This window comes from Macrobrachium nipponense, chromosome 1, assembly GCF_015104395.2.
Source record: "Macrobrachium nipponense isolate FS-2020 chromosome 1, ASM1510439v2, whole genome shotgun sequence".
NCBI classification, from domain to species: domain Eukaryota; kingdom Metazoa; phylum Arthropoda; class Malacostraca; order Decapoda; family Palaemonidae; genus Macrobrachium; species Macrobrachium nipponense.
The window spans coordinates 8,533,665-8,546,352 of NC_087200.1; the positions used below are offsets into that span (position 1 = coordinate 8,533,665).

Consider the following 12,688-nt stretch of genomic DNA (forward strand, 5'->3'; position numbering starts at 1 on the left):
GGAAACAGAGTTAAGTACTTAGATTACTGTGCCTGTACTCTGTAAATACTGTAATACCCATGGTGTAACCTGTGCAACAGTATGTGCAAAATTAAAGATTCCATGCCCATCTGCACTGTTTGCTTGCTCTTTAGTCTCTTCTGATCTTAGTTACAAAATGTGTTTAACCTGTCTTGCCCCAATTTTCACCCTTCAATTTAAACAACTAGTAATTTTAGTGAGGGCTATGAAAGTCTATGAATGTGAATCAGTGGTCAGGGTTAGTTAATTTAAACTGTAATTACTTGCCATGTAGTGCAGCTTAACACCAAAATGTTTGTAAAAAGAGAGAAAAAAAACTTACTTCAGCCTCATTCCCATCATAAGAATTTCTTCTACTGTCTCTAACTGATCTTGTTACATATGCAGGAGTTTTCTTCTGTTTTTTTCTGGTTTTCCGTTCAGGTTCTTGCTGTGGCTCTTCTGGAACTCTTACTGGCTCTGGTTTTTTGCGACTCTCTTCATCATATATCTGTAATTCAAGCTCCCCTAGTATCTTTCTTCTTTCCAATGAATGTAAAAGGAAGGAGTTTTCTTGCCGGCGAACAATCACTCTGCGACTCCACTTGATGTTTGGATCTCTCTGCCAATTGCCAGTTGACTGCCTTACACCTTCAACATCCCCAACCCTTCGAGCACCAACACGACCTGTTAGGAAATGCAATACAATTAAACTAGGGAAAAGTCCCTTACTAAAATTATTCAGGATAAACCTAGAGCTAACCTCCTGAAGCTAAATAAATGGGCTATTAGTTTTCCTTGGGATACAACCAGGCACATTTGTACATTAGTGTCTCACTAGATATTCACATGACTAGGAATAAAATTATGCATCTGCTGTGTGGGTGAAAAAAACCTGAAACTATATTTTAAAATGCAAAGTAAAATTTTTATATTAAGTATTTTTAATATTTCCATCTGAAATCCTGCTCCAAGCAGTTACCTATTCGTTATAAATTATGGTTATCTCTTTTGAAGAACTCTAGGTTTTCTGTGTTCTTGTTTTTTGGCTTCGTCAGCAACTGACCCTCGCATCAATTGTAATAGGTGTCATTCTAACATTTGTACAATAATGAATCCCTGCACTTAATGCTGTGCGTGGCCTAGAGAGCAGTGGAAGTTATTTTATTGTAAGAGAGAGCATCGTAGAGTTTCTACTCTTCCTTCGTGGGAGGGTTTTTCTTCTCCTCTTCCTGATGCTTCATCTCCTACCACTGTCACACCCCATGCTAGTGTTGTGCTTTTGTCCCCTTCCTTTTCTTCCATCGATTCGTCGGAAGTATCAGGAAGCCCTCAGGCTGATTTATTATGTAATGTCGCCTCTTCTTCTTCAGGAGTCAATCTAATTCCTGAGAGGGAGGAGGCTTTTTCATCAGTTTCATTAATTTCAGATTCAGAGGCATCCAAAATGGTGGCGCTCTGGGAGACGCTTGGGCTATGGGGTCCACCCTCCTTGGAGGGTTTGCTAACGCACTTCTTGAATGCTCACCACCCCCTTCCTCATGCTGTCCAGGCCCTTCCCCCCTCATCCTGGCCTCATCTTCGTTGGTAGCCGAGATCAGCCATGTTGTATTGCTTGCTAGTGATGATTGCCGCTTCTTCGAGTCAGAGGGAAGCCAAGGCTAGTGACATCACAGGTTCAGCCATTTTGTATACCTCCGCTAGTGACATCTGCTTTCCGTTCGGATCAAGAAGCCGTGACGTCATCACCACTTATGATGTCACTTCCATCGATGTCACTCCCAGTTGTTTCTGCTGCGCTGCCTTGCTCATCTGTGTCGATCATTTGCTGCCGTGACATCACCTCTGCCATCCAGTTTGCTGCATCTCCCTTCCATGTCATCGGGCCCTTCTCTTGCTGATCAGTCTGAGGCCTTATGGCAAGCAGTTCTTAAGAGATTGGACTCCATTTTAGAAGATAGGTTTGCTGCCATGTCAGCTGGGAGGACTGGAAGCAAGCATGTTGCATTGCCCCCACTTCCTGTGAAGAGATTGTGTAAGGGGCCAGTACATTCTTCTTCTTCTTCTCCTTTCCCATCTCTGACACATCAAGCGTTGGAAGGCTAAGGACTTTGCCCTTTCTTCGTCTGTGAGTGTTCCTGCGAGTGTTGGTGTTACTGAGAGTGTCTCATGCGATCTGAGGTGTTTTGAGTTGAGCATCAGCGTGTTGAATAGTTATGAATTATACTATGAAAATGTTGTATATCCATCTGCTTTTGCTTTCCCTCAAATAACAAGTAAATTTGGAATAAGTTAGCATTTATTTTACATAAATTGATCAAGCAATAATTTATATAATTAGAATACAAAAAGTGGCTTCACTAACGCTATGAAAATAGACCAAATTTTGGATAATAAAGGAAAATCTAGAAAAAATATTGAGAAGGCAATAATACAATCTAAAGGGTGTCCATTTCATATAGAAAGGTTTTGCCTTGAACCTGCAATTTTTTTGAAGTAAAAATAGTCAGTAATAATGGAGATACTAACAATAAACTACAAATAATTCATTGTGAGTAACCCATCCGAATCAGTATATCAGTTTTAGTTACGTATGTACCACCCACCTTTCAAATTTTCCGCATCTTGTGGGGGTTAAAATGTGTACAAAAATGTATTATGTACAGGGTATTTTTATTTTTGTACATAATGATACAAAGGCAGTTTGTAACTGCCCTTAGCATTATCAGAGGATGATTTTTCATGATCGTTCTTGTCTGCCGCTGTTCCGAAAAATACATTTATAAAGACTTCATGTGGTTATATTTTATTAATTTGGGAGCTAATTATAACTCATTTTGTTAATGAAACTTCAGCTTTTTGCTATAAGTTTTCATGCTTTTATGTTTAAAATGTTTATGAAAAATGTATTACACAGTATTTTTAAATTTTTGTACATAAATATGATACAGTGGCAGTATGCATGTCCATTTGAAGTCTTTCTAACAGCCCTTCACTTGATGAAGACAATAGGTTGTTCAGTCCCGCCTAAATAATAAAATTTTAATTTACATCATTGAATCACATTTTTAAGACAAATTATATTTACAATTGTCACATAAATTGATTTTAAAAGACAAAACTCCCTTATACTTTCGTTTTTGCAACATGGCAATTTGTTTGTTTTTTCCATGGGATAGAAGTACAAAATATAACTGTGAACTCGGTCGATTTTTTGGATTGTTACACTAGCAAAGAATTGAGGTACAACCGTACGAGCTCGAGATGCTGCTGCTACGTAGATGGCATAGTGACAAAAATTAAGATAAGCACAGAAGAAAAAGTAAATATGCATCGTTTCCATAAATCTTTTAAAAAGTTATAGATTACTTCACTGTATCCAATAATATTGTATGTATTCTCATATTAATGTATTATAAAATTCTACTAGCATAGAGGTCAATATTTTGGTTTGGAAATCAGCTGATGGCAAATACGAGTTTGTTTCACCATTTTTAATTCTGAGCAAATTTTTTTGCTTCTAGTTAGCATAAACATATACTAGATACTTGACTTATATGAGACAAAGTCATTTTTCCTCATACAACATGTTATTAGGTGAAAATATGACTTGAATACGTCTTATTGTGATTGTGAACTAAATTGTTTTTTTTTTCTTTTCGTTAACAGTTTATGTTAGTGGCATGTTTATTAAGTAAAAAAATTACATGATTTCTTTCACAATTTTCCTTTATATCATTGTAATGCAAACCTTACATTATTTATCTTATATTGGCATGAAACCAACAGTAAAATCTGTTCTTTCAAGCGCAGTAGTTTTGATTCAAATGATTTTAATTACTGTTGTGTTTGATGGCATACGATTACTGGAGTTTTATCCTTGTTGCCAATGCATGATAATGGTCATTAGCAGCTTGAACTGTTTTCTCAGCTTCAGCTACAACTAGGTTTAAATTTAACAGTATATTTCCCAATTGATCTTTGATCTATAGCAAATGAAGTTATTACATTAAGATATCTCAGTCCTATTCTACATAACATCATTTATAATTATGGTAATTGTTTACTATAGTATGATGGTTGAAATGCAAGTCAAACGGATGTTATGGTTATCCAATTCGGTTGTACTTGGAAAAAAAAGTTGTTTCTCGTTTGGTTGTTCATGGCTGTACACGTTTACGCAACGAGTATAACGTTAAAACCATACTTTCATCATTCTCTTTTGCTGTTTTTGAACTTATGTAACTAGAAGATGGGATAAAGTTAAGCTATATTAATTTAGTCTCCCTCATAAAATCAGACTATCGTAAGACGAATTATTTAACTTGAACACTATAGATGCCTGAGTAAACTGTATAAAACCTTATTATATCTTTACATACTCTTTCTATAATGTTTTTATACAATATTTGTTATTCAGAAATGTATTTTCCTTATTTAATAACATAAAACATAAAAATATTGGGTGGCAATTTGAGAATTGGAATGGATTAAAGGCATAGTAAGTATTCAAGACTAATCTGTATGATGTTCAGTAGTTCCAGTAATTCTTAAAAAAAATCCAACAAATTTTCCACTGTATAATCCAACTTAATTCATCTAGTTTTTACTTACTCTGTAATCACACCTGCTTTATATCAACATAAAATATCACACTAAAAGACATTATTAAGTATTAACAATAAATGGACTCACTTGCTCTAGGTGACAATGGATCATGCAGAGATGCCACAGCATACGAATGGTCATTAGGAGGACCACTAGAGCTTGGCCTCCTTTCTCCTCTTGAACTGCTGGTGCTTTCACGGCGTTCACCTACACCACTAGGCCCTGGCTGGATGCCTCCAGAATCCACACGGTCATGGGCTATTCTTTGGTCCTGTTCTTCAGCTAATCGCTGAATCATTTCATCAATATTTGGCCTGGTCCCATGGGCACTTTCTGGCACCTGCAAACTTGAAGCCACTTGAGGTGGTGGTGGTGGTGGTGGTGGTGGTGGTGGTGGTGGTGGGGCACTGGATGGTGGTTGATCACTGTAGTTCAGAGCAGCATCTAGGACTTCTTGATCACCTGCAGAAAAGAATGTTTAACCAATACCCAGTGACACTAAAAAGTAAAAACATACTTCAGAATTTATTCATAATAAAAAAAAAAAAAAACCATAGTTCAAGATATTACAATGCTGTCATATCACCGTTGTACATTTGATTCCTTTCATGCTGAACTAATTCCTACTAATCATTATGATGCTGTACATCTAGTCTATAGTCATAATTCTAGGCATTAGGCATGGGGCTATAACAAAGGATTTCTAAAATGAGGGATGAAAACTGGTGCAGAACAAAAGTAAGGTAGTTGGACAGATAGGTGGAAAGACGCCAAAAGGAATTCATGAAATATGAAAGGCAGAAAGCAAAGTATCTGGGCTGGGAATGGCATAAAACCCAGCCCACGTTATATAATAAATATTAATTAGTCTAACAAAACAAAGTTCATTTTTAGATAATCGTAGGATTAGCCCAAACTGCAAAAAATAGTTTTTGTGACAGTAACACTGTTTACTATATTTGCAGTTCATTTCACATTTTCATAATTTTTGAAAACCCAAATCTAAATATAAACATGTATAAAAAATCTAAATATAAACATTCTCCCTGAAATCTTGCCTTACTAAATAATGTTTCACAAAAATTCTACACTCCAACTGACCTTGTTAAACTACTAATCCAAAATGAATACTGCAGCTGTAACATCACTTATCACAGATAGTAGTTCGGTGAAATAACATTTGGGAATGGTCCTTTAAGATTTCAAAAGGTAACATGAAGAAAAAAATCAACTTTTGTACAACATGGTATGTGTTCAAAAGCTATAAGAAATGGCAATTTAAGATAATGTCCATCTTTCCTATATATACAAGCTTCAACTTCAATCTTTTTAAAACAGATTACCTTCAGCAAAAGCTGGTCCGATCATAGAAGCCTGGTAACAAAGCAGCTGACTATGTTTATGAGGGGGAAGACTTGCCAATTTACTTGACTAACAATGTTGCTTTCCACCTCTATGGGTACAAAAATGGGGTTGGTTAAATGTGGGGTTACGATATAACTTCAGGTTTGGATCATAATTTTCTCCAATGCCAGGTGACACAAAAAGCCACTGGGAAATTCCATTACTCATGTCCTTCATGCACTTCATCTTTCACAAAACTCCAATCATCTCCAGTCTTCTTTGTGAGTTTTCATGAGCAGATTTGGATCTTCCAATTCTTCTGTATCCTGGGGTTGTGTAAAGGATCTTCCTTTCACCATTATCTTATCTAAAGTAATCTGTATTTTCCCCTATGTATATAATACTGAGACCTTTATAAAGGAGTATTCTCAGTGCAAGCTGGTTTACACTGAAACAGTTAACTTCGTAACAAAGTCTTTAACTGGTGGTTAAGTGGTGAGAGGGGGGGAATACCCCTCACTTATCTTCCATCACTTGTCCCTTTTTCCTTTGGCCACTGGACAAAGCAGGCTGGTTGAAGTGGGAATAAGTTCTAAAAGGCTCTGGTTTGTATGCATGAGAAGAAAAAAATTTAATTTAAAATTTTGTGATGTGTTGCTTTAGACATCTAAACCACTGACTTTTACATAGGAGACTTAATTCTATGTGGGAAGTTGGCACTGACAACTGAAAAGAGATGATACTGCCCAAAATTTTCATGATCCTAATCATGTCTGTGAACAGGGGATGCAATGACTCCTGTAACATCCTACTCAGTCTGGCATATGGGATAACGGTGGTAGGACCTTTAGTGTGACTGAGACACTAAGGAAAACATCGGAGAACCATGATATCCCCATAAGGGAATTCAAGTCAGATGGTAGCTAATTCTAATTAATCATAACTGATGTGTCCAGAATGTACTTTGACCCAGAGTGGGGGGGGGGATGTGAATTTTTAGTAATTATGCTGCAGTGGAAAGGAGGAAGGGAAGAAACAGTCCAGTCACACTCTGTTCACACCCACAGCACTCAGACAAGATAATCATCTGTCCAAATAGAGCTAAGTGCCTATACAACTTGTTGAGCAGCCACCAAAAGTCTCAAGGTACCCAGAGACTAGTGGGCAACATCCCTCAGGTAGAATTAGGAATGTGATCTCTGCCTACTCAAGACATCTACCCTCACTGCCTGGAACGTCTTCACTTCATAGATTCTTGCATCAGTAAGGTGAGTGATGTCCTCCTCATTGGAGAAAAAAAAAAAAAATACCAATGAGGAGCAAGACTGTCCAAACTTCTTCATAAATAAATAACTCCATCAAGTTAGGGAAAACCAAGCTCTACAGTCCAAAACTTGGCTAACACCTGAGCAGAAGCCTTACAGAACTGACCAGAGATTCTCTCATCAATGGTAATGAAGGAAGCATGCAGCCTGCCGAACAGAATGACCAAGGAGAGAGACCGTTAAAAGAATAAGCAGATCTGGATGCCACTGAGAAGCAGCCATGGTTATCTTCAAACCTGGGTAGATCAATTATCTTGCTCATCTGACAAAACAGCCTGAATGGTGGCTAACATAAATGAAAACGTTTACTTCCAGAATGACCAAAGAGAGACACACCCTTACCAGAATAAGCAGATTTGGATGCCACTGAGAAGCAGCCATGGTTATCTTCACCTAACAAAACAGCCTGAAAGGTGGATAACATAAATGAAAGCGTTTACTTCCAGCAGTTGCCTTTTCCACCAGAGAGAGAGATTTGTAGAAACATGTTGTATGGGACTTCCACTGTGTCCCTCTTCAACAATGTCTGTATTTCTACAGAGGAAAACTTTGACAATCCTGGAGAATTACTTGGAAATAGCATTGGCATGTAATAATGGGAAAGGTACTGTTTCTTGAAAGGTAGCTCACATCTCTCAAAGAATAAAGAATAACTGGCCCCCTCCCTATCACTGCCACATCACCAATGGTGTGGCAGACATTCCTCAAATTATAGCTGCAGTAAGAGTGCTGCTAACAACAACATCCTTCTCCCTTTGCCTCTCCTTCAGGTCAAAGCCCGAGAGTAAATAATGCTGACCACTTGACGGGGCCTCTGAAGAAGCCTGGCCTTTTCAAAAGTTCAATGTCAATGGTAGCCAGCCACAAAGACTTGGCTGTACTTTCCTTTGCAAACCATGAAGGAACACTGAAAGAAACTACACGGAGGATAATGGAGTCATAAACATCAGTTCTCAGTTTTCTACAGCCATCTCAAATAGTTCCTCAAAAAGAGCAAGAGTACATGGGACCAATGCATTCTATAGGGTTATGCCTTTCTCAACCAAAACCTGTCTTAATAAAGAAGATTAGCAGACGCGTTTCCAGACTGATGTAAGATGAATGTGAATGTCCTTCCTCCATATGCCAAAGCTCCTACTTCAATGGTTAAGACAAAGATCCCTTCTGCTTGAGGCAGTTCCAAGAGCAGGTTGTTTGTCAATCTGTACACTGACACTTGTGGGGGCATGTATCAACATCTACTGGGGTGTAATATATCCACTGTTGTGTCCGAAGTGAGGAAAAAGCTTGGCCAGCATGGCCTAGTAACTGGAAGGAGGTGGTTCACTTCGAGATCACAGAGCCCAACTCCACTAAACTACAAGCAAGTGGGAACCAGGGCTGCCAAAATCATAGCAGGGACTTGGGGAAACACCTAGCTGCGCTCTACTGAGGACACAAGAGGGATACAAAGTAGCCCTGGTTACTTCCCTGAGGCCATTCTACTCACAAATGACAACAATGACCTAGCAAAAATGCCTCTTCAACTTGACCTGCATGGGTTCTGCATACATTAACCCTCTGATCCTATAAGAGTCCAAGACGGACCAAGAATGTCCCTCGGCTGAGGCATAGAACACAACAGCTTAAATGAAATACACATGGCTGAGGGCCTAAGAGGTCATTGTGCTCAGTCTTCAATGCTTTCCAGTCTTGGGCCAGAAGCCAAATAAGCAAGAAGGGCTCCAGAACCCTACTAAGACAAGCAAGAGTGTGCACTGTCTGTCCCATGAGGAGCAGTACTGCTAGGAACATGAATCATTTTGGACTCTAGCTGACATGAACCAACACAGACCTGAGTTGAGCGTAGTCCACGCCAGTGCCACACTACAAGTAGGTATGCTTATAAAAGCACACAGACTGGTCATGGGTAAGTCTTGGACATACAAAAGTAAGCTTTAGAGAACACACTAGTCGATAGTCCATGCAAGAGCAGAGTCTTGGCTTTGCATTTCCAGAAAGTGCAAGCATGGAAAGAATCCTTCTCTCTTTAAAAAGCTGAGCAAGTGAAAAAGGGGGGACCAGAATCATGCACCAAGGACAGAGGATGAGTAAGATTACACACCAGTGCTGAATGCTCATAATCCAGTCTACAGAAAACACCCTCAACTGCCTATCCCAAGAGTCTGTGAAGACGAGAAAGATTAGGAGGAGGATGAGGAGGAAAACAACAAAGAGCAAGAGGAAGGAAAAACATGGAACCACTTTTTGACCCCTTATTTTCTTGGGCCTCTTTAAGGTCTCTCAGGCTCAAGAAGGGTGAAGTTGAGCAAGCATCCCCGAAGGGATAGTTAGAGATAGGTGGGGGTACCAGAGTAACCACAAGAGGAGCAGCAGGAGTAACAGAAACATCAGCAGCAGTGTTAGTTACAGCAGTCTCTAACAGGGATGCAATTGCCAAAGCAGTGGAGAGCTTTTGGCTGGAGTCCAACCTTCATAAAAGCATACAGGGAGAAGTGTCCTGGGATGCCCACGGGTTCAAAGAAGTACTGCCATGCTTCACCTTCTCTCTCTCATTGTTGTTTTTCACCTTCATCTACAGGTGATGTCCTGAAGTCATCATAGAAACATGAGATGCAAAAACTAAAGCAGGAGTAATGGGGTTACAGGATTTGCCATCACACCAACTTGGACCAAGAAAAGGTAGAATGGCTAGATATTGTCCCAAGCAGGGGCAGTGGTCAAAGCTGGTGAAGTCTAAAACAGCAAAAGCAGTGGAAAACATCAGCATATTATTCTTGGAAAATACTGACAGCACCTTCTTCAACTCCTTCCACTGGGCAGGCAACAGCAAGACACTTGAATGCAGTGCAGAGATGACATACACTCACACTTTTGCAGAGAGAACTATAAGAACGAAAGTTGGCATGAAAAGAGGACATGACCCTAGAATACAATTATGCCCTGTACACCTATAATCAATCATTCACAAGCAGAAGTATCAGGCATCATCACTCACTCATTAAAAACAACAATCAAACCTGTTAAAAAATTCCAAAGTAATCAACCACTCAGTCATCAACATAAATTCTTAGTAACCTTAACAACGTCCACAGCTAAAGAGGAGCAAATGCAGACATTTGGTCAGCAAAGTGGCTAAAGAAAACTGATGCTGTTAGTTGAGTGAGTGAGTTCCTAATCCCTTTACACACTTACTGCCATTTTACTACCTTTTTAACAAGCTGTAAAAAAAACTGATCACATGACGGTAATCCATATAAAAGACAATAATTTGTATTCCAGTTGGAATAAATGCAGATTAGGAAACCTCAGAGACAAAACTTGACCTGAAAGATTAATTAAGGTTAAATTGCCACATTAATTTTACATGACTTCACAATTTTCAGTTCTATATACTAGTTACACTGTCATTTTTAAGTGAAAAGCTATTATCACCTGATGCCCAAATCATCAAGCTAACTATTGGTATTTGAGAGCTACAAGTTTGCAGCATTTATACATACTCCATAGCACATCACATTACTAGTCAAATGTGATTTTTCCTAAGAATGAATATCAGGTTTGGAAACAATGTAATCTACCTACAAGCATGTGAGTTGTGAATAATTTTCTGAAATTTCCCTTAAGTAATATTTGACTCTAATAAATTCATTAAACTTAAGCACTCATTGATTTCAATTAAAATAGTACTTTATGAAAAATGTACACATTACAACCATTGTTAGTACTATAAGAGGTCAGTTCCATACCATTTGTATTGCAATAAAAACCACCTGGATTCAATTTTCAAAATATGGGCAACAACAAATTTGTAGTTCACAATAACATTAATCCTATATTTGTTTTTGCAGTTCACAATAACATTAATCCAATATATGTTAACAATACAAATGAAATTACCATTAGCATTGAGAATAACGTTGGGAATCAACTGGTCATGGCGACAACTCTCACGGCCTGGTACAAGACGTTGGTATTCAGGTGGATATGGATCACCATCCATGTTTACAAGGAAGGGTGGGGGCATCAAGTGAGGTGCCATTTGTGTCTGCTCATCTAACACATGGTGATTGGAATCTCTCATAAGTGGTCGGTAATCCGTGTGGAAAAATAGCTCCTTTGGAATCTGGAGAGATTGATATATTACATTAGTTGAGATTAAAACTAAACTATAAATGCACTGCATCATTACATCATTACTAATAAAGTAGTTTAATTAATCTATGGTTTGCAAACAAAAATTTAGTACTTTAAAATTAAACTTTTTCATGAAAGACCCTCACTTGAGGCCCATTTTGTGCACTGAAATTCCAGACACAAAAATTTTCTGTTAAGAAAAAATCAATGGTAGATATCAATTCCTACAATGTGCTCCAGGATATTTCTGGTCTCCAGCAGCCACCTGCCTCAGTTCTTGTATAGTTTGGCCTATTGGTTGCAAGAAAAGTGGGACTGCAAAGCAGGCATTTAGATGATAAGAAATGGATTTGTATGGTACAAAACAGTTTTTAAACAATTTTATGGTTCACAACAAATCTTATATGTTTATCACTCAAAATAGAAACTTAAAAGAAAAGTAAACAGCCATTGGGAAATGAAGCCCTTGATCACCAAGTTGTCCATTTACAACGAAAAGCTAATCAAGGATTGTGAGGAAGCTCTCCGAAGCTGAAGGCATGTCGAATTATTTTTACATAACCTTGGAACATACTCTGCAAAAGGTTTTTCTAAACAGATGACTGTCTCTGCCGGTGGAACCAGAGAATTCAGGGGGGAACAAGCCCTTGGCTAGGAAATCCAGCTTTCACAGTTGTTGCTAGTGGATCACGCCACACGATTTTCTTTTTTATAAAGCATTATTAATTATTCATACAAATAGATCACTTCTTGGACTTAGGCCCCAAAACACTAAACCTTAAAATAAGTAAAAAATAAAGGAATGACAAAACTACACATTGTATTTGGCATTTAAACAACTGGAACTCTCAAGCAACTGCTCCATTTTCCCTCTAACTGCCATTAAATAAAAAATAATCTAAAAGTGAGAGTGAATCACGTTTTCTTCTTAAAAAATGCCAAATACATATGGTTTTAGACATTCCACGGAAAGCTCTCTTATTTTCATTTTTAAGCTAACAAACAGATCTACTATAGGAAATAATAGCAAATCATCCAATTCTAATATGTTTCAAGGTTGTATTCTGCTACTTAAGAGTTCTCCCATCCCCACTTCCCAGCTACTGATGAATTTATAAGTGGTTGAATTTGCAAACAATGATGAAAACAAGAGAACAAAATTGTAGGTTAATTCTTCAAAACATAAAATAAACATAAAAATAAGGTGACAAAGCTCACAGTTATCATGAAATGATTGCTTTGTTTAGATTGGTGTGATGGGCACATTTGACTAA

At 38.1% G+C, this 12,688-nt stretch overlaps 1 protein-coding gene across 1 annotated transcript in view; it reads right to left on the reverse strand.

Annotated features, from left to right (window-relative positions):
* LOC135218682 (bromodomain and WD repeat-containing protein 3-like) overlaps window positions 1-12,688 on the reverse strand; it is a 282,487-nt gene that overhangs the window by 204,807 nt on the left and 64,992 nt on the right. The window contains 3 exon segments of the mRNA XM_064255131.1: window positions 344-687; window positions 4,696-5,070; window positions 11,178-11,403. Coding sequence (XP_064111201.1) covers window positions 344-687; window positions 4,696-5,070; window positions 11,178-11,403 — 945 coding nt within the window.